The sequence below is a fragment of the Girardinichthys multiradiatus genome, chromosome 19, assembly GCF_021462225.1.
Source record: "Girardinichthys multiradiatus isolate DD_20200921_A chromosome 19, DD_fGirMul_XY1, whole genome shotgun sequence".
Classification (NCBI taxonomy): Eukaryota; Metazoa; Chordata; class Actinopteri; order Cyprinodontiformes; family Goodeidae; genus Girardinichthys; species Girardinichthys multiradiatus.
The window spans coordinates 3,839,465-3,861,604 of NC_061811.1; the positions used below are offsets into that span (position 1 = coordinate 3,839,465).

Sequence of the window (22,140 nt, forward strand, 5' to 3'; positions counted from 1 at the left end):
TAGTGGTGGCCGCAATATGCTGAGGAGTGAATGCTGAAAGTCGTGACAAACAGCAGCAATATGGAAATAAACATGGGTCGTTAATATCGGCCCAGTTTTATTTTTGGGACCAATACTGATATGTTAAATGACTAACACATGTAAATAAAATCCTGGAGGTCAGTGTTTCCATGTCACCTCTGCTTCCCTCTGTGCAGGTTAACTTTGTGGCATGTCAGCTGTTCGCCCTGCTTATGGCTGTGTGGTTCCGGATCTACCTCCACCCCAGTAAGACCAGCCCCTTCATCAGACATGTAGTGGCAACTCTGCTGGGCCTCTACTTGGCTCTGTTCTGCTTTGGCTGGTGAGTCACCCCTCTGTGTTTCCTGCAGCTCTGATCTTCTCAGCATCGCTGTCCTCTCACATTCAGCTCTTTCCTGCCCTCTGTCTCCTCCGTCAGAATGTCTTCCTACCATATTTGGTTTGTGGTCTTGTTTTCCTGCTCACACTGAGTCAAGATATCTGAAATAATATTCAAAATGGTGAAGCTTGTTGTGCAACATCTAACTTTTTTTATGGTTTTCTTCTCGGTTTATGTAGTTCTACATATTTAAGACGCTTATAGGGAATTATTAGACAGGGTGTTTTCGCTGACTCAGAGATATGTAGCACACCTCAGAGCTGTGCTCGTCACTTATAGCTGACAGAAATGGACTCATTGTGTCTCCTTCATCTTTCATCTTACCCAGCACAAAGTGGTCAAAACTGAGGTGCAATTTTAACAGCATTTTTCTGTAATAAACAACACACCGAACCATTTGCTAGTGTGTCTCCAGGTGGTGCTACCATTACTTTATAGTGGTGCAGATAGGAGACATTACCACAATTTTTGTAGAAAGCCGGTGCCCTTCTGAATGATTCTATGTGAAAGACCAACAGAAAGCAGCACAGAAGATGAAAAAGGAAACATGGTTTTAATCTGAAAAAGAACATGCCTTTCTATTCTTCCCCCTTTACTTTGATACGTTGAAATACATTTTATGCAACCAGCTACCCTTTGATGTGACCTAATTAGTAAGCAGAATCCTAGTAAGTGTAATTTAATATCATTAAAGATCTAGCTGTTCTGTGAAGGCCTCAGAGGTTTATTAAAGAGGAAATGACATCGTAAAAACCAAGGAACACAACAGTCAGGTCAGGGAGGACGTTCTGGTTCAGTTTAAGGCAGGGTTAGGTTCTACAACAACATCCCAGACTTTGAACATCTCACAGAGCTCTGTTCAATCCATCATCTGAACACGGAGAGAGGATGGACCATCGGCAGACCTACCAAGACACGGAGGTCCACCTAAACTGACAGACTGAGCAAGGAGAGCATTAATCAGAGAATCAGCCAATAGGCCGATGGTAACTCTGGAAGAGCTACAGAGATCCACAGCTCATGTGGGAGAATCTGTTGAGAGGACAACGTTTAGTTGTAATTTCTAAAAATCTGACCTTTTATAGAAAAGTGGGAAATATGAGACCAAAATGAAAGTAGAACTAACACTGCTTATCATTCTGTTTACATCATGGTGGTGGCAGCATCATGCTCGGGGGATGCCTTACTCTAGCAGGAACACAGAAGCTGGTCAGAGTTGATGGGAAGATGGATGGAGCCAAATCCAGGACAATCCTGGAAGAAAACCTGTTGGAGGCTGCAGAAGACCTGAGGCTGGTGTGGAGGTTCACCTTTCAGCAGGATAACCACCCTAAACATACAACCAGAGATACAGTGAGATAGTTTAGATCAAAGCACATTCATTTGTTAGAATGGCCTAGCCAAAGTCCAGACCAAAATCCAAATTGACAATCTGTGGCAAGACCTGAAAACGGATGTTCGCCATCCAATCCGACGGAGCTTGAGATGTTATAATTACAGTATTAATAATAATAATAGTAAGAATAATCATTATTTGTTGCAGTTCTTATCATATTTTCCCACGTCAGCCATGCTCTACATCGTGTTGGTCTATCACATAGAATCCCACTACAGCACACAGATAAATGTGGCAACATAATAAAGTGTGTGAAGGTTGAAAAGGTCTGAATACTTCTTTGAGGAGCCTCCCTGCAGAGAGTAGAGTGTGCTGATTATTTTCAGATGTGTTCTCTATCTGCCTGACATGAAGCTTGCCTCTGAGCAGCACTGAAGAAAACCACTGCAGATTCAGGACTTATTGTCATGTTGGTTTAAACCATTCCAGGAAAACGGAAATTTCCGTGTAACTTGGAGTAAAATGAGATCTTCTCTGTTGCTCCTTCCTTGTCAACTTTCTGTCTACATTGTTACCGTTCGATATGCTTTTACTTGTTTGTGCTGTTAGTTTCATTCACCCTCCAGCTCCTGTCCTTGTCCTCTTTGTTGACTCATGACCAACCCAGTGTGGCGTCTCTGCTCTCCTGGAGGGCTTGACGTTGGTTGGATCACACACACCTCTCTGCTGGACTGTGTGTTTCTGCACTGGATGTGCTCTCCTGTGGTGCACTGCGGGCAGATGGTGGAGCTATGTGTATGCAGCCTGTTCTGATATCATGGTGATGTATTTTTAGTTTTTAGTTTTGCAGATAAAACGGGTAGAAATGATTTAGGATCACAGTGTAAGGATCACACCGCTGTCTTCTGACGGTTCTGGCGGTTGCAATGGTCCGAGCTCACACGGCTGCATGGGGGGAGGGTGTGTGAATGTCCTTTTTACTCACGCAGGAAACGTGTTAGTCAAGAACAGAGGAATTCATAATTATTTTTATTTTTTATGCTTTTTTAGGTATTCGGTCCATTTTCTGGTACAGAGCGGCCTGTCCTATGGTGTGATGATCTTTGCCAGCCTGGAGCACATGCACAAGTAAGAGAGCAAGATTTTTTACACTTTGCATGGCTGTCATTTTAGGTTTTTAATGACACATTTAACTGTTCTTTTTCCAGGATGTTCTGATGACACAGCACACATCTTCAGTAACCTTTAAATGCATGAACTGATGCACATGTCTTAATCTATTGGTGATTTTCTCTAATCCACACAGTGTCACAATTACACATACATACACAAACCCTTTTGGTATTTTTGTTAACACCCCTTAGAGAGTTTCACCTTAACTACACCACTCTTGACATGCAGTTAGTGGCAGAGTTAGTTTATGTTGGTCGGTTTCCTGGGAGAGATACAGCCTTTATAATAATTTTTAGTAAAGCTGCGGTCAGGGCTCACCAGAAGTTGAATTACTTGTTTTGACGAGCTTTGGGGATTATTATCCTCTTAGAAGAGCATATTGTGTCCAAGTTTGAAGCATCCCGCTGTCGACCTTATCTTTCAAGTACCACTCACAGCAAAACAGCCCCACATGCAGAAATCACCAACCACCATGCTTAAAAATGAGCCCAAATCCTGATACTTACACCACCATGCTTGACAATGTTGATGAGACAATCTTTGTTTTATCTGAACATAAAACCATTTTCCAGAAAGCATTTAGCTTGTCCATGTGGACCAATACAAATTTCGGATGCACTTGAAGGTGATCATTATATTGCTGGGGCTCTTTCCTTGGTTCAAACCCTCTCAGTCCATGGCAATGTCAAAGTCTATTCACTGTGGACTTAGCCACCGGGATCTTGTCTAGGACCACTTAATATCAGTCACTTTACAATTGCAGTAATGCTTCTTGGCACTAAATTGTCTAATGTTGGAAAGCTTGCTTGTTTTCTTTTGAATTTAATCACTCTGCCTTCACACACATGAACTTGAGGACATCTCATTCTTAATCCATAGGGTTTAACATGATCTGGGCCCACCTCTTGCTGCTATAACAGCTTCGACTCATCTGGGAAGGCTTCCACAAGGCTTAGGAGTGTTTGTTCCAGAAGCACATTTCTGAGGTCAGACACTGATGTGGAGCGACAAGGCCTGGCTGTCAGTATCCTCTCTAATTCATTTCAAAGGTGATTGGGTTGAAGTCAGGATTCTGTGCAGGTCAGTCCAGTTCCTTTGACTGGAACTATGGGGCTGGGTCCAAGTCCTGAACAGCAGCCACATCATAATCCTCCCTCCACCAAACTTTATATCTGACACAATGCATTCAATCAAGTGCCTTTCTCCTGGTAACTGTGAAACCCGGACATTCGGAAAGAGCAGTATAATTCATCACCCCAAATAACACGTCTCCCCTGCTCTAGAGTCCAGTGGCTCTAGATGCAGTTGTTTTTTTTATAGAGGTTAAGTGTAAATAACTACCGCTGTCAGTAATTGAAGAATCATAACTTGATAACATTTTTGTGGTAACTACATGACTTTTTGACTTCACCCACAGTTTTAAATGAAAATGTTAAGTTTAAGTTTCAGATGAAAGCAATATTGAGCTTGTTTTAATCTGTGAAAAGCTCTGGAAGCTCAGCGTTCCCTGCTCTGCTCACTGTGGCTCGAAATCTGAAAACCTAAAAATGGCATGCAGTCACTGTGCACGAGCTGCTCTCTTTGCTTTCAGAGGTGAAGTTAACCCAGCCTGCAGGTCAAGGTTCATCTCGGGGGCAGAGGAGGAAAACCAAAGCTGGGACACGCTGACATGTTGATGTTTGCTGAGGCCACTGAACCCACTGCTTCACGCTTTTGCATAACAAATGAGTTTCTGTTCCAAGCACAGGTTCCGCTGCCCTCCAAGCGGACACATTGATCCTGTGTTCAACCTATGACCTTTGCTCTTTGAGCTTAACCTTACATGGTTACATCTGTATTTGCATAACCACAAACCCAGAAAAAAACATTGTTACGGTGGAAAGAAAAGGGGAAGGAAATGGCAGCAGGATACGTGCTGACATCTTCACAGTCCATCACAGAAAAACAAACCAATATTATACCAGTATAAACCACACTTCACTGTAACAGCAGCAACGTTACAACGCATGTTTGGTTAATTTTATTTTTAAATGCCCCCGGCTCATCACAAGGCATTATTTTAGGGTGGCCACCCCTCCAGATGTGCCCGTGCTGCTTACATCCTCCTAGTTATAACTGATCAAATCTGGGAACAAACCTAGTAGAGGGCACTACTTTCCCAGCTGTCACACTGTGCCGTGACTTATCTATTTTTATCCTGATACTAAGACACTCTGCTATTTGGGGAAATGTGTTCAGTAGGTGTCATACTTCTGCAGAAAGTTGTTTTCCAGAACTTCAGGGATGGCTGTAAATGTGGACAGGCATTATATTTCACACCATCGAGTCCTCCTCCCCCTGATCCTTTGCTGTCTTTTTGACGGGACCTGATCACCTGTTGCATGTTTTCAACAGAGCAGGAATGTTCTAGATGTTCCTTCTCTTCTCCAAGTTCACATTTGGCTCTGCCTGCTTCATGATGCAAAGGAGACGCACAAAAATCTGGGAAATGCAGGAAAAAAGCTCATTTAATATAAATTTAATAATTATTTTTTATTGAGGAATTTTTCTGCTTAACAGCTAAGACACTAGATGGAAACTTCCTGTATTTGAGTATTTTAGCAAACGGTACTGAAAGGAATGCCCGCTGTTCACGGCAATAAGTCAACACTGTGGGAAATAAAACCCTGCTGTTTGCTGTAGAGAGGTCCTGCACTGATAGAGCAGAATAGAAATAATATTTACTGTCCCTCAGTGGGGAAATTCAGGCATAATGTGGAAGGCAAGTTGAAGCATTCAGATTTACACAAAGGTCAAAAATATCTAAAAACAGAAAAATGACAATAGGAGGCTGTAAGGACAACTTACAGCATAGTTTTTAGAAACAGGATACTCAGATTAAAGGAGATGTGCAGCTAAGTAGAATAATTTAAAAGAAAATGTGCATGTGTATTTTCCAGAGATGGAAATACTGCAAACAACAGCAGTGATGTAAACATTTATTGAGTTTGTTGGGAAGCTTTTAACTTCAGGTAATAATACAAACATTCACTCAGGCTGTTTTTGACCTGAACAGTTGATTTTAAAATAAACCGATGTGTTTTTGGAAGAGATGGAGTGTGTGGACTGGATATGATCACAGAAATGTAATTTTACTTTACTAGTCTCATTTCATTACTTTCCTGTCAACCCACACAGAATGTCTTCTGTACTACATTTGATCTGCCTTTCTACAGAATGACACTTTCTATCAGCAGCTTTAAATGTATACAAATAAGGAAATAATAACAATCCAATAACTTATAGATTTGCTAAATTTTCATCTATTCTTGTCTTTTCCCATTGAAATAAAACCTGGATAAGAAATGAGAGATTTGTGCAGTCGGTGATGTTGAAAATACTTGGAGGACGTCCGAATAATAAATAACAAAAATAAAACTGGCCTAGCTTCTGTCTGCAAAACATTAAACAATCGAAGAGTGATTAAACTGATAAAGGGTAAACAGGTTTCAGGTAGATCGTCACACAGCGGCATTGGACAATTACTGAATTTAAATATAATTATATACAAAGAATGTCAATAATCTGTAAAATTATACAATAAAATCTGCGTTAAATGAACTAATAAACAATGGCAGCGTGTCTTTTCCTTATAACATAAAGCCTGATGTAACTTTCAGGTAAATTTCTCAGATACATTTGCCTGAAATAAAAGCCAGAAACTCATTAATGATCTGATTAAACTCTCTGTGTGGGAACATAGCCTCTGCTTTCTGTATTTACGTTCGGTTCTCCCGCCCCGGACACACCTGACCAATTAACAGACTGAACGTTCTCGCCTGGTTGGTAGTGACCGGTTTTGGTTCACTTGGAGTTTTCGGTGTGAAAAGAAACCGAACCATTAGGAAAAGCTAGAAGTGAACAAACTCATCAACTGATTCGGAGCAAAGTAAATGAACTCCAGGTGTGAAACTGCCCTAACCTGTTCCTGTTGTCCTCACCTTCTCTGTGCAGGTACTGTTTTATCGTCACCCTGGGTTATCTGATTCTGTGTCAGATTACAAGAGTCTACGTCTTTGACTATGGGATGTACTCTGCAGATTTTACAGGGTAAGTTTCTCTAACAACGCAGAAACATTTATATATATTTTAAAAGCTTTAATCATAATAAATGATGTTAAAAATGTTAGTCTGTGAGGTGTTGCATGTGTCTGAAGAGGTTGAAGGTAAACAGAAGCAGGAGTGTGTCAGCCATGTCCCCAGGAGGTCGTTGGATCCCTCTCCTCCAGACTGTCTGACCATTTCAGGGAGACAGCCTGCACTCCCTGCAGGGTGTGGGTGGCTGGTTCCTAAGCGGCGTAATGCAAACCCATTCTGCCTCTCTGATGGCAGAGACCCCAGTCCTTCAGCTGCACTGGCCGTCCATCTGTTTGGCTTCAAAATGTCAAATCAAAGATGCTTCTCCGAACCGAGGAGCTGGACGTCTCTGTTTGGTCATCCATTCTGCATAAATTCATTCAGTAAGGTGCTGATGCAGGCGTTTAGACACAGGGCTTGCTGATTTACATCCAGGCCAGAACTTCTCCTACTGTGATAGAAAATGAGTTCATGAAGGAGAGACGACCAACACACCGTCGAGGGGAAAATGAGGAAGAATGAAGGGAAGGAAGAGTAACAGGAAGTTCAAAAAAGCCTGAAATTATCCAGGAGGGAACTTCCCATCGTAAGGATACTGCTGCAGCTGGTGTTGTTACTGTTATTACCGGACTAATTGCTATCTGAGCAATTAGGTGAATGCTAACATTACAGAACAAAACAAAGATAGCACAGAGGGTTTTATAAGCTGAAATTAGTAATAGCTGAAAGACTGAATTCTTTCTTGCAGAAATATTCAAGCACCTTGAACTTTACATGTTTTCCATTTGAAAAACGAACTTTAATGTATTTTATTGGGATTTTATGTGATAAACCAACACAAAGAAGTGCACAGTTAGAGATATTTCACCCATAAAAAAGTGTGGTGTTTATTTGTATTTAGCCCCCTTTACTCTGCTGCCTATGAAGGAAATCCAGTGCCTTCAAAAATGAAAGGTGAAAATGCAGACACTGCATTTTCCTTTTAAAGGGGGGGCACCTGTAGTGGGTTAACCTCAGTATAAATGCAGCTGTTCTGTTTCTGGTCTCAGAGGTTTGTAAGAGAACATTAGAGAACAACCACCATCATGGAGACCAGAAACACAGCAGACATGTCAGGGAGGAAGTTGTGAAGAAGGTTAAAGCAGAGTTAGGTTTTAAAACAATATCCCAAGCTTTGAACATTTCGCAGAGCTCTGTTTAATCTCGGGATGCAAATACATCGTCATCAGAATATCAGTGTGTGCAATATTCATATCATAAAGGGCTGATTGGAGTGCAGGAATTGTTGGCTAATATATTCCAAGTGTTATGAACTAATGTAATATTTAGTCATTTAGACAGTTTTACTGGAGCAGATTTTCACACCGGGCGCTCATGACCTTGTGCAAAATGCTAAAGGTCACAGAGTGATGGAGGCACAGGTGATAAACAAAGGACAGAAGAAGATAGGCCACTGTTGTCGTCATCGTGCAGCCGCAGTTCAATCTATCACCTCAACACGGAAGAAGCAGTAAGTTAGGTGGTGGCAGTGTCATGCTGTGGGGATGCTTTTTTTTTTCAACAGGGAAGCTGGAGCTAAATTAGTTAGAAGTTAGAAGCTGTTAAAACTGTGATGGCTTGCCTGGCACTGAAAGATTTTTGTCATGCACGCCACTCCGGCCTTGAATCCACCCCCAACCTTCACTTAACATTGATGCTATATTTTGACTTAAATATGTAGACGTTTTTGGTTGATGTGTCACAGTGTGAAAAGGTTCAATGGGTTATATTTTTTCTAATTTCTTTTCCATTTGATAACAAGTCAAATACAAAATGCTTCAAACAAGCTGTCCATGTCTCTTGTTTTGGTTTTCAGGCCCATGATGGTCATAACACAGAAGATAACCAGCATGGCGTTTGAAATCCATGACGGTAAGACACCCCTGCTTTTCTGCTCCTCTGCACATGTGCATCTCTGGAAACAAAGTGCCAGATGTGACAGAAGTGAAAGTGCCTCTTTAATTCTTTCAGGAGTTTAAAACAGATCGTGTTATTTCTGAGACAGCAGTCATCTCGATCAGCGGACAGGTGGAGCAGAAAGAGAGCACAGGCATAGTTATGAAATGGATTTATGATCAAGCGTGCCCTCGTTCCTTCCTTCTGTCAGCGTTTTTGCAGCCGTTTGAGCACAAACAGGCTAAAACTAGCTGTGTTAATGGCTTTAATAAAGAGTCCACAAACCTTCAATGTGTTTGATCTTAAAACAAGGGGATCTATAGAATAATAATCTATACCGATCTATACCCTGCTTGTCTAATTTTTTAATGTTATTCATTTAAATGAAGTTTATTTATTGCTTTTTTTTCTTGCACATTTGCTTAGTCTACAGCTAATTCATTAACTTTCCTGATAAATCATTAATAAAAGTGGAAATTAGTGTTTTTCTTGCTCTTTGGTTCTGGTGAATGTAGTTGTTAGATGTTTAAACAGCTTCTGGCTTCTGCGCAGCGATGAGTTGAATAGCTGCCGGTCTCCAACAATGGAGCGATCTCTGGTAGGCGTGACCTTTTTTAAGGTTATGCACACAGGTGCCTGTATGATTCTGTGTTTCTGCACCCTGCTTGTTTGCATTGCACAGTCATCCTGACTGGTCTCTGAAACATGGACACCTTGATCTTAAAACTTGAATTTATTCCACAGTGTGCATCCTGCTGATGATAATCAAAATGTCTCTCTGTAATGTATCTGTGTAGGTTTGACAAAGCGCAGGGAAGGACAGCTGACTCCCAGTCAGAAATACCTAGCTATCAGGTATGTGACTCAGGTATGTTTTAATGCTCCTGATGACTAATGACTTCAGGTTGTTTAGAATGGCAAACATGAGCTCTGATGGTATTTTAATCACTGTCTGCTTCGGGAATCATCACATCCCCTTCTGCTCGGTTTCTCTCTGTCAGTTATGAAGCTCTCTGTCTCTAGGTAACCACAGACACTTGTTGCTCTCGAGTGAATCATGTTGTGGAAATGCCTGTAATCCCACATCCATCCATCCATCCTGCTTTTGTTGTTTTACCCTCTCAAATCTTCTCTGATGGAGATGAAATGTTGCTGCACAAATGCAGCTCAGACAACGAGACTGAAATTCCTTTATGAACATTGTGCAGATGGAGACACTAAGCAGAGGTCCACCTTCCCGCAGGACAACCACCCTAAAAATACAGCCTGAGCCACAATGAAACAGTGTAGATCAGAGGCCATTAACCGGCGGACTGCAGTCCTGGTCTTAAAACTTGATGGGCGCTTTTATTTTAACTTGCACAGCGTTTGTAGACTTTACGGTAGCGCCGCAGTGTATATGACATGTCATGGCATGGCATGGCATGGCATGGCAGTTAAGCCAACCTCTCAGCAGCAAGTGCAGAGAAGTCGGATGAGAAGGAAGCCAAATGACACGAAAAGACGAGAGAAACAAAAGGAGAAAGTTGAGGAGATACGAACAGCCTCGTCCTATAAAGTAAAGAAAAAGACAAATGCGCCTGAGAAAGGGAGGAAGACAGGACAACACTACAGAGAGTTAAACGAGACGAGTGAGACAGAAAAATGGAAAGATAGGGAACAGATGGTGCTTTCTAGAAACAAGACAAGTAGACAGCGAAAATAGGATCTTTAATCCGGAATGGACACTCATCCTTTCCACTGGAGGCACTAAACCAGTGTGTCTCATATGTTCAGAAACTGTAGCACTTATTAAAAGTTTCAATTTGAAATGTCATTATAAGACAAAACACAAACATTTTGAACATACATACCCAGTCGAACCTGAAATAAGAGCACAAAAATAGGTTGACTGAGAGCCCAGTATGACCAGGCCACCAGGATCCTGAGCCCACACGGTTAGTACCCAGCATCGAGTTCATGAACGTTCACTCAGGGTTGCTTGGATTTTAGGTCAACACAAAAAGGCATTTACCGAGGCAGGGGTTGTCAAAGTATACATGAGTGCAGTAGCTGAAACACTACATAAAAGGAAACGAAAACAAGAGCTGTGTGATAAAATAAAGCAAATACTTCCAGCAGCATCATCTGCAACAAAAAGAGGTGAAATATTGACCCTGAATGTGCTTTCCTAGATGACGCCATACGCAAGGCGCCATGTGTAGACGTGAGATTGTTGATGTAAAACAAACAGAAAATTCCAGTTTGTTATTTTAGGGTTTTTCATATTCTGAATTTAACACTTAAAATTTACTTTATCATTTCATTTATATTTTCTTATTTGCAAATGTTGTCCTAAATGTTATTTAGTAAATGAAACAAAAAGCACATATACAGTTATACATATATGTTCAGTTCTGTGATATGCCACAATATAACAACAATAAATACTGTGAAAACATTTTATGAGTTGAAGTGAATTAACTTGCAGATGATGGGACAGCTACAAGCTATTTATGTACCACGTTTAATAGTTATATTTCATAATCTTCTGGATCCAAATTTTCTCTAACTGGGCCTCTTTAAATGTTGGTTAAATACATATTAATGTGTTAGAATGGCCTAGTCAAAGTCCAGACCTATATCCAATTGAGAATCCGAGGCAAGACTTGATTACTGATGTTCACAGACGTCGTCCAGCGAGTCTGACTGAGCTTGAAATGTTTCCTTTCACCTGGTAAACTGTTAGTGATTCTTTGATTGATTGATTTATTCCTTCATAGTTTCCTATAAAACTCCTATAAATTCCAGTAATTCTATGGAAGGTTTTAAATTAGTATTATTAACACACTAACACTACAGTATCAGTAGATGAAAACATTAACTGGGGTAAATTTTCTTCAATCTATTAATAATTAGTATATCCTGACAAAATGACCCTCTCCCTCTGACCTCCACAGCCGAATGCCCAGCTTGCTGGAGTACCTGAGCTACAACTGTAACTTCATGGGCATCCTGGCCGGGCCCACTTCCTCCTATAATGACTACATGGCCTTCATCGAAGGGACGTCCTATCAACGGCGGCACCAGGAGAACGCCAACGGCAAGGAGAATGGAAAGGTCAAGAAGACTGAACCTTCACCTAAGGTACGCTTCACCTCCATGGAGATACTTTCAGTGGACCATCAGAACCCATTCCGCTCACTTTTTTTCAGCAGAAATAACTTGATAAGTAAAAAAAAGAAAGAACGAAGAAAAGCTTAACATTGAAGCTTTGAGTAATTGATTGTAATACATACAATTCATTTTGTTCTGTTAAACTAAAGCAATGAATTAAAATATTTCAATAATTGGGTAAAAAAAGCTTTGAGTAAATGTAGCTTTTCCAAAGAAGGTTTTAAATGAAACATAGAAACTGCATTAAAGTAGAGCTGCAGTAATCATAACTCATCAGAATTTTGTCTGATTTCAAATAAAACATTTTTATGTTGACCTGCCAGTTTGGCCAATTCCTCTAATTGGAGCTGGATTCTAAATCTACATTTTCCAAGCTTTTCTTCCTTCAGCGGTCATCAAGTATTCGCTATAGGATCACAGGCTTGTTGATCCATACGTGTGAGAGAGCAGTCGATGTAAAACAGAGCAAAACAAAGTGATTGTGAAGGTGAGGGCCAGTCAAGCTCAGATCTCCATCAGCCGCTGATTTCTTGGTGCATCTAACGTTTGCAGTTTCTAGATGTTAGAAAAACACCTTATTTAGAACGGATTTGGTTCTTTCAAGGGAACCATTGTTAAAATCGACATTCTGATAAAATCAAAAAGCTTGTTTTTGTATGCACTTAATGTAGGTAAATAATTTCATTTGTCTCTAATAACTGAATGTTTGTCTCATGAATACAAGAAGCTCTATGAAACAAAGGTGTTAACTGGCCAATCTAAAACTAGCAATGTTAAACTTGTCCATCTAACTGTGAATGAGAAGCATCACATTTCATCCACCTTATCCAACATAAAATCCAGTAAAGGTCCATAATAAGATAACTTCGTTTTATTGCACTTTTTCCTTCCATCTCCTCCCAGCATGCCGTTGTGTCCAAGCTGTGCACATGTGCCATCTCTCTGGCCACCTACCTGTCGCTGTACAGGCTGCTCCCGGTGGACTACTCCATAAACGACGACTTTGTCAAATCCACACCCTTCTACCTGCAGGTCATCTACCTTTACTTGGCAATGCTGGCTCTGAGGCCAAAGTACTACTTTGTGTGGACTCTTGGTGAGCAACTCTTAAACTTTTCTGAGATTGCAGTAATATTACCTGCTATGCGTAACTTTGTATGTTAGGTGGTGTCGTTTTGCACGACTACCTATCTTCATCGCTGTATTTGCAGAGTAAGACAAAACCCAAAATAAGATTGCTTTCAAATGGACTATTTAGTCCAACAAGAGTGGTTATGTGGTAAGTTTTTCTGGAGATGAAGTTGGACAGAAACTAAAGTACATTTTCTGTTTGGGTGTTATTGCTTTTATTTTGGTACATTTATACCTTTGAGTGTGATGAACTCACTGACCTTCTTTAGATGTAGAGTATTTGTTTATTAGTTAATTAATGCTAAGATTGAGTCTATGAAGAACCCTCTTGTTTAAGAGCATTTTCTAATGCAACATTGCCATCTAGTGTTGATTTGAGAACTGCAGCCTGTTTGAATCCATGAGAGGAAGCGTGTGCATCTGTTTTGCCTCACTTTCTTTGTTATTGTTCTCCTGCAGCCGACGCCATCAATAACGCAGCTGGATTTGGCTTCAATGGGTACGACACAGATGGTTCTCCACAGTGGGACCTGATTTCAAATCTCAGAATACTGGATATTGAGGTTCGGCATCCGCATTTATTTACCTTTGTGATGCAACAAGGGTTTTTCTCATCTGATTCCTGACGTTTTGTTCTTCTGGCTTTAATCTCAGTTTGCAACAAGTTTCAAGCTGTTTCTAGACAACTGGAACATTCAAACAGCTCAGTGGCTCAAAAGGTGATGTTGACCTGCATTCATCATCAGCACGAATATCATGTCCATTTTTGCATCTTGATTATGCAACGCACAGATTAAATGCATTTTACGTTTGATTGTATTGTGGGTTTTCTGTAGTCTGCACAGGGTCAAATTATACATATTGACTAAAATATAATAACACACTCCTGCTAATATCTGATTAAATGTCCCCCAAAAACTCATGCTTTTTGTGCCCGTCAGGAAGTTCTGGTATAGTTCTAACTGGATATTTGCTGCTCCATTATTTGGCAGATTTGGTTGAACTCATGTAAACTGGTTGAGTACCTAACCTTTCACTCCATAAATTATCAATAAACTGTAGCTTAATGATGGCCTGGGGGAACATTGTCCTGTTAAGACATCCAGATGTGTTTTAGCAGACCCAAAGCTGTCAGATTCAGTTGAGTTGTTCAGGAACAACCCAGGAACCACAAAAGCTTAACATGGACTGGAAACCAAAAAGGGTGTGGTCCAAGAAACACGTCCCTACTCTAAAAGTGCTCTCTGTAAAACCCACATGGACAGGTCAGATATCTTCTGGAGAAACGTTTGATGATCAGACGAGACAAACGTTGTAGAAACAGAAATGGACCATCAAAAATCTACTGAATAGGTGCTTTGAAGAGCAAATGAGTAGATCCACACAAAATGAGTAGATCCACACACCTAGTGAAGATGCTGCATCCATACATCACCATGTGTAACGTTTCAGCAGCCTATTTTAGGCTAATGATGTGAACAGTCACCATCCATAAATGTTCATGGATCTTTCGTGTGGATCTTCTTCGTCTCAGACGTATTTGTGGAGAAGTCAATCTTCAAAGTACCGTACGAAATGCCAACCATAGTAGTGGTAGCATCATGCTATGGAGCTGCTGTGCTGCCAGTGGAACAGGTGCATGGCACAGACTGGGTGGAATTAAAGAATGAAGACTATCTCCAATTTACAGTTAAATGGTTGAAACCTTTAAATAATTGGATGTTCCAGCAGGATATTGGTCCCAAACACACTTCCAGACTGGTTTTGGAAGGAATATATCAGGGCAAGTTAAAGATCCTTGAGTGGGCTCAACCTCAACCAGCCAATTTGGATAATTGCTACCATTTCTGATAATAGGAGTAGTGAAATGTCCAGCCAGAATGATGCCAGAAGCTTATTTAAATATTTGTGTATGTACCGATTTTTAACCGAGCCCTGTGTGCCATGTTGGTCTTCCTCACAGAGTGTGTTATGAACGCTGTCCTGTCAACCCCACGGCCGCCACCTTCCTGCTGTCAGCCATGTGGCACGGCGTCTACCCCGGCTACTACCTGACCTTCGTCACTGGCATCGGAATGACCATGGCTGCCCGTGCAGTGAGTACATATGGTTTCTTTTTGTACAGTACCGATTGTTTCCAGCAAGAAAGTTGAAAAGTCATTTTCATGTGTACCGGACTCTCAAAAGTCCACATCTGTCATGTTAGGACCGGACCTTAGAGACATTTTGTTGGGATTTTATGACATAGATCAACACAAAGTTGATGAATAAGAAAATGTCTTTTTATTTTCAGATGCTGGATTGAACCATGCCTAATTGGCATTCAAAGCTGTTTAATGTTGCTTTGTAACCAAATCTTGCTTTATATTTCTGCACAATTTGGCATTACATTTTATTTACTAGTATCAGAGTAAAGGAGGCTGAATAGAAACGCCACACTACACTTTCAGGATGTTTAAATGTAAAGAAGTCGTATTTTTTCTGTGAGGTTTGGACAATTCAAGGCACTTTAAGATAATGGATTTATTATTACAGAAACTCTGCTCTGCTAGAGTAGAAGAGCTCTTTAGTTTCACCACAGCTGCTGCAAAAACAACAAAACATGAAACACAAACAAACAAAATCAACTAATGGAGAGTAAGCTGGTAATGAAGCGGTGCACCACTTTAACCCCCATTTAGATACGAGTCCATTAGCGTTGATGTCTCCTGACCCAGAGTTCTAGAGACAGCGGTACAGCAGAAACGCAGTTTCACTCTGGGCAGGTGAGCTCCTGCAGACCCATGTTTGACCTGGAGGATGCTGACCCAGTTATTCCATAAAACTAATGATGCCTCCCACACAGACATGCTCTGGCATGTTTTACTGTACAGATCTTAGATGGAAAATGGCTCAAAATGAAGGCCACACCAATGGGAGATGTGGTTGTAATGAGCAGCAGAAAAGTTTGGATTTGTAAAACCAGGTCGTTTAGCTTGTTTTGTTTGCTGTAGTTTATTGTAAAGTGATGTAAATGAATGCAATTTAAAGTTTTAAAATATGTTCCTCTCCAATAGGTACGGCACAACATCAGACCGTACTTTTTGGTCACCGACTCGCACAAGCGCATCTATGATGTCATCACGTGGGTGTGCACACAGGTTGCCATTAGTTACACAGTGGTGCCATTTGTTTTACTCGCTGTGGGACCCTCGCTGAAATTCTACAGGTACGTGTGTCGTCTAATTGTAAAGGTTTTTCTCTGATCCACCTGTCCGGAAACGTGACCGCTGAGCCCTGCTGGGAAAACGAGGAATTCATGCTTTTAATAGCCTGGGTCTCTGCTGCGGTTGGAATGGTTAACAAGACAGTTTAATGGGAGGATATAAAACAGGCCCAGTCGCTGGCGTCACATAAGGAGCAGTCGTTAGCGAGTAGCTGCCAGATAGGTGGTATAAAGCAGGCTAACTTTGGAGCTAAACACTTTGGATAAATCCCATTTCCTACAGTTAACCTTTGCCCTCTTCCTTTGCGCTTCATTCAGGTAGCGGTTGTAATGTAATTTTTTTCCCATTTCTTGGTAAAATATCTTTAGTTCTCACTGATTCCCTGCCTGTAAACATATCTGACTTAATGTGCATGGATGTAAAATATTAACAGTTATCAATCCTGCGGCAACATTTATGTTTATGCCCGTTAAAGGAAGAAGAAATCATCAAATCAAATATGAAAAAGAAATATTGATTAATAGATTCATAAAATCTGTGCTAACAAAGTCCAGACACCAAGGGGCAGACTACTGACTTCACAGTTGTCCTTCAGACAGAAAAGGAATTGGACCGTTGCTCAGTGGTCCAAAGTCCTCTTTTCAGATCAAAGTAAATTCTGCATTTCATTTGGAAATGTAGGTCCCAGAGTCTGGAGGACTCAGAACCCAGGCTGCTTAAGGTCCAGTGTGAAGTTTCTGCAGTCAGTGAAGATTTAGGGAGCCATGTCAGCTGCTGGCGCTGGTCCACTGGGTTTTACATGGTCCAAGGTTAGCGCAGCCATCTAGCAGGACATTTTAGAGCTCCTCATGCTTCCTTCTGCTGGCAATCTTTATAGAGATGCTGATTTCATTTCCCAGCAGGACTTGGTACCAACCTACACTGACAAAGGTACCAGTACCTGTTTTACTTCCCATGGTGCCACCAGCAAATTGGCCTGACCTGAACCCCATAGAGAATCTGGACTGTTATCAAGAGGAAGACGAGAGACACCAGTCTGGATTTTGGATTTTCATTAACTGTAAACCAGAATCATCAGAATTAAAATAAAAACTTGAAATATTTTAGTCTGTGGAATGAATAAGTATATTTTTCACTTTTTGAATTAAATGTCTGGAATTTATGTTGTTTCATTTAAAACATGCTTAAAACATTAGAATAAATGTACTGGTTCTGATCCACCCCATCATTCACCTCAGTTTCTACGGGCTATAAAACCATTTCACTTAGTCGTCTCTAGCTGCTTACTCCACAGAAACAGTTCAGACCCTTTAGAAACTTAGCGTTTAAAGGGTCAAAGGTTAAATGTGATTCAGACTTTTACAGAATCCAATTTGAAATTATATTTTACTGTGTGAAAAAAATAATGTTTATCTAGAGACCATTCATAACAGGGTGTCACTTGTCCTTGCAGCTCGTGGTACTTTTGCTTGCACCTCCTGTGTCTCCTCGTGGTGCTGGTCCTGCCCGTTAAATCGAGGCGCCGGCAGGCCAGAGAGAAGCAAGATAGCCTGACGAAGGATGCAACGCAGGGCGAGCAGCGCGTTCACAGCAGCACAGACAACAACTGCAACCAGAAAGACAAGACCACATGAGAGCCGGGACGACAGTGCACAGCCTCGTTAGAAGCTACACCAGGACCGGGTCGAGCCCGTTTATCTGGCAAAGACCCAAAAAACACTCCAAGGAATCCTTTCTGAGAAAAACAAAAAACTTCTAGTTGCAAGACGGAGGACAGCAGTCCAGCTGCTGGCCTGGATTAAAGACAAATGGGAAATAATCTGCCGAGGACTTTAGAGCTGCCTTAAACCCTCTGTGTACTCTACAGGTGAGGATGAACTGGATGGTGGGCTGAGGTGTGGTGGTCATCACAGCAGGTGTGAAGTATGTGGAGGGTTTTTGTCATTGTCTGGAAACGAGCCTCTGTTTGGTGGAATGAGGAAGTTTGTTCATGTGAAAGAAGTAAACTTTATTATCAGCTGCCAATTTGGAACAGGCCTTAGGATCCTTAAATGATGTTATTTTTAAGTTGTTTTTTATCTTTCTTCACATTGTGTGTTTTGTATTTAGCTGTTTGTGGCAACACTATTTCAAACGCATTCTGAAACTTAGTTTTCTTTCTGGGACGATTTGGCTCTAAAATGACTGAGAGAATAGATTTCTGATGGGTCCATCTAGAAGTGAATGAATTTCTGTTTTATTCCCTGTATTTTTATGTTCACTGCTTTATTTGACAAACTACAGATGTTTGATTTGCTCACAACAAACTTCCTCTGTGTTCAGATGCCTAGTTTTCCAAATACAGGATGAATTTCCCCACACATTTCAGCTGGTTACCTTCCAAACTATGATGTGTTTTATTGCAATTTTTATATGATGAACCAGTCCAAAGTAGTGCATAGTTGTGAAGTGGAAGACAAATGATGCATGGTTTATAAATGAATTTTTAATATAAAAGTGTGTATTCTGCCTACCTGAGTCACTAACACACTTTTTTTCTATGGGGATGTGTCTCTACCAGCTTTGCACATCTAGAGATTTACATTTTTGCCCACTATAGTTCCTCTGTGAACATCAGTTTTCAATTCTTTCCACAGATTCTTAATTGGATTTAGGTTCAAACTTTGACTAGGCCATTTTTAAACATGAAATGCTTTGATCTTCATTGGATTTATGTTTTGGGGTGGTTGTTCTGCTGGAAGGTGAACCTCCACCCCAGCCTCAGGTCTTCTGAAACATCTAACAGGTTTGTGCTCCATCTATCCTCACATCAACTCTGACCAGCTTCCTGGTTCCTGTTAGAGAAAAGCATCCCCGCATCATGGTGTGGCCACATTTATCACCACGGAGTTGCTGCGTTCAGGGTGATGGTCTGTGTACATTTTCTGTCATGTTCAGTGTGTTTCATTTGGATGTCCTCTGACCAGAGCACCTTCCACATGCTTGATGTGTCTCCTACATGGCTTTTAAGATGAACTCCTTTGGCTTTTGTTTTACAGTGCTGCCATAAAGGCCAGGTTTTTGGAGTAAACAATCAATGATTCTCAGACCCCTGAGCTGTGGACCCTGAATTTCCAGGTCCTACCTCTTGGCTGTTTATTTGATTAAGGTTCTCCTTGTCTGGTGAATCACTTTAAATGAACAATGTCTTGTTTCCAGTTGTGCCATTCGCTTTCCATCCGTTTCCTTCCATTTCACGGTCATGCACTACTTTGTGTTGCTTTATCGCATAAAACTCCCTTTAAAATACCTTGAAGTTTCTGATTGTAAAATTATGTGGAGGATTTCTCTTAAATACTATTGCAAGGCTCTGTAAATTAAAGTTAGGCAAAGACTGTATTCTTTCCATCAATTTTGATTAAGTGTTTAGCTCTTACCTTAAAAATGTAACTGCAGACTCATTGGATTAACGCATTGACTTGCAGTGTGGTAAATGGATTTATCTCTGAGGAAATTAGATTATTTTTATTAAAATATGATGTAACGTTGTACACCTTCAAAGTCACAAACAAGCTGGTGTTGTAAATGGCCTCATTTTTAGATTGTTGGAGTCGGGGTTGTTTCAGGGTGCATTTTATTGTAGGTCCTACGAGGCACGGCTTCCTGTTGGTGTTTTTGCTCCATGGTTCATCTTAACCCTTTCAGATCCTCCTCTTTAGATCAAAGCAGCTGAAGCAGGTGTTCTGATATTGGTTCTGGATCAGGAGATGGTTTTGGTTAATAATATAACACAGACTGGATTATAGTTCCTGTCGTTCACCTTTAAAGTTATGGATTATTTAGAAAGATTTAATTTTAATGTGAAGCAACAAAAAGCAGAAATGAAGTCTTTCAGTGTGGACCTGTTTGTGTTTTTTTCTAACATTTATATATTGCTGCCATAACTCTGTGTGTTTACCATTTCTTGTGATATGTCGATTGTGATTTTAAAGGAAACCATATTCTGTAGCCCGGGCCCGGGCGTGGGCGGCCCACTGGAGAGAGGAAAGGGATGTCGTGGCCACAAACGCAGTGACTATAGCGCTGCATGACCACCCATACCAGCAGATCAATGCAAACGGCTCCATATGTCCAAAAGTGCCAAATTAGAAATGGCGCATTCTTGTTTTAGTGTGTGTGTGTGTGTGTGTGTGTGTGTGTGTGTGTGTGTGTGTGTGTGTGTGGGTGTGTGTGTGTGTGTGTGTGGGGGCATGTGCGCCAAAGTAACATAATGGGTATTTTTGTGTCAGATGCAAATTTATTGAAAGATTTGTATAACAGTGCAGTACTGATTATGTGGCAAAATAAAGAGAAATTATTTTTAAACACTAATCTGGTTTGTTGTTTAAATGTTTTGTTCAGTGAGAAAATGTCAGTTTTGATTTAGATGTACAGAACGTTCTTTTCTGGGCCTGTTCTGGCAGCTGAGGCTCAGTAGGGTGGGTCTGGTTGCCGTGTAACATTAGTCATGTTGTTTAAATAGAATGGGGAAGGTGGGTACTGAACATATGAAGCTTTTTCTCAGTATGTTTATTTTCTAAAGGGCCTGGTGACATTCATTTTCTATTCTACACAAAAGGTCGCTGAATGGGCCCCCTGTCAGAAAATCGGATGTTTTAACCCATTCATTGATGCACTTGCTGGTTTTTGGTCAATATTTTTTCTCATCATAAGATCAAACCTTTTAAACTTTTAACATTTTAAATATTTCATAGTTATGGTGATTTGAGGCTGTTGGTTATATTTAGTTTGAACATTTTTTTTTTGTGGCTATTACGTGAATAATGCAATTGATGCTTTTAGGCCCATTTTAATAACATAAAATCAAATGTTTCTCCCTGGGAGGGAGCAACCCCTTGGAACTCTTGTGACCCCATATGCGTCTCAATAATGGGGAAATATTCCTTTTAAAACTGGTCCACATCTGGACCAAGAGTCAGAGACTTCCTGGTGCTCTGTACCTTCCTCCTAACTTCTTCCAAGAGAACCCAAGTCATCCAGTCTGTCTCATAGACAGCGAGGTCATTTATGCCGTCTATTCCAAGGTGGAAAATCCTAATTAATCTTTAACCCCAGTAGAAGGTTTTACCAAGATGTTTTAGTTAATAGTTTAAATAGAGGAATCAAAAGCAACTCTAAACGAATGGGGTTTTAACCTTGACTTCAGTTCTTTCCACAGACGTTTAACTGTTCTAGCAGCTTTATTTTATTTCTCTGAAACCAATCAAGGTTTTCCTTATCTGAGTTCATTGCCTTGCTGATTAATCCCTGCTTGTTTCATCATCAGATTCTTATTCAGAATGTTCTGGTACATTAGTCCATTCATGCTTTGTTCAGTTATTTGAAATCTGCCGGAATCATGTGCTTATAGAAAGCCCCGCACCATGATTCTGTCCCCTCCAAACTTTAGTGTTCAGCCTTCAAACGTGTGTACTGATCAGAAAATATTTTCCAAATATCTCAAAGGTTTGTCCAAATGTTCTGAAGAACAATTTAAAGAAGCTTCAACATGCATATATACCTCTGTGTTTATCTACATTTTCCTTCTCTGTCCAGGCACTGCAAATTAAAAATAGCCATTTGGCTAACTGCTACATGAGCAGAAATCTTTTTAAATGTATGATGTCCTTATCAGATACATCGTTAAACTTAAACCTGTCTCACAAAAT

The 22,140-nt window shown here is 40.6% G+C and overlaps 1 protein-coding gene across 1 annotated transcript in view; it reads left to right on the plus strand.

Moving 5' to 3' along the window:
* The window catches only part of mboat2a (membrane bound O-acyltransferase domain containing 2a), a 47,607-nt gene extending 26,804 nt beyond the window's left edge, over window positions 1-20,803 (plus strand). Inside the window, exons 2-13 of the mRNA XM_047344855.1 lie at window positions 198-343; window positions 2,787-2,864; window positions 6,903-6,998; window positions 8,881-8,936; window positions 9,758-9,815; window positions 11,900-12,086; window positions 13,020-13,212; window positions 13,707-13,810; window positions 13,902-13,966; window positions 15,211-15,343; window positions 16,304-16,455; window positions 17,907-20,803. Of these exons, the coding sequence (XP_047200811.1) occupies window positions 198-343; window positions 2,787-2,864; window positions 6,903-6,998; window positions 8,881-8,936; window positions 9,758-9,815; window positions 11,900-12,086; window positions 13,020-13,212; window positions 13,707-13,810; window positions 13,902-13,966; window positions 15,211-15,343; window positions 16,304-16,455; window positions 17,907-18,087 (1,449 nt within the window). The 3' untranslated portion in view covers window positions 18,088-20,803. The remainder of the gene's footprint in view (window positions 1-197; window positions 344-2,786; window positions 2,865-6,902; window positions 6,999-8,880; window positions 8,937-9,757; window positions 9,816-11,899; window positions 12,087-13,019; window positions 13,213-13,706; window positions 13,811-13,901; window positions 13,967-15,210; window positions 15,344-16,303; window positions 16,456-17,906) is intronic.
* Window positions 20,804-22,140: the final 1,337 nt, after the last annotated feature.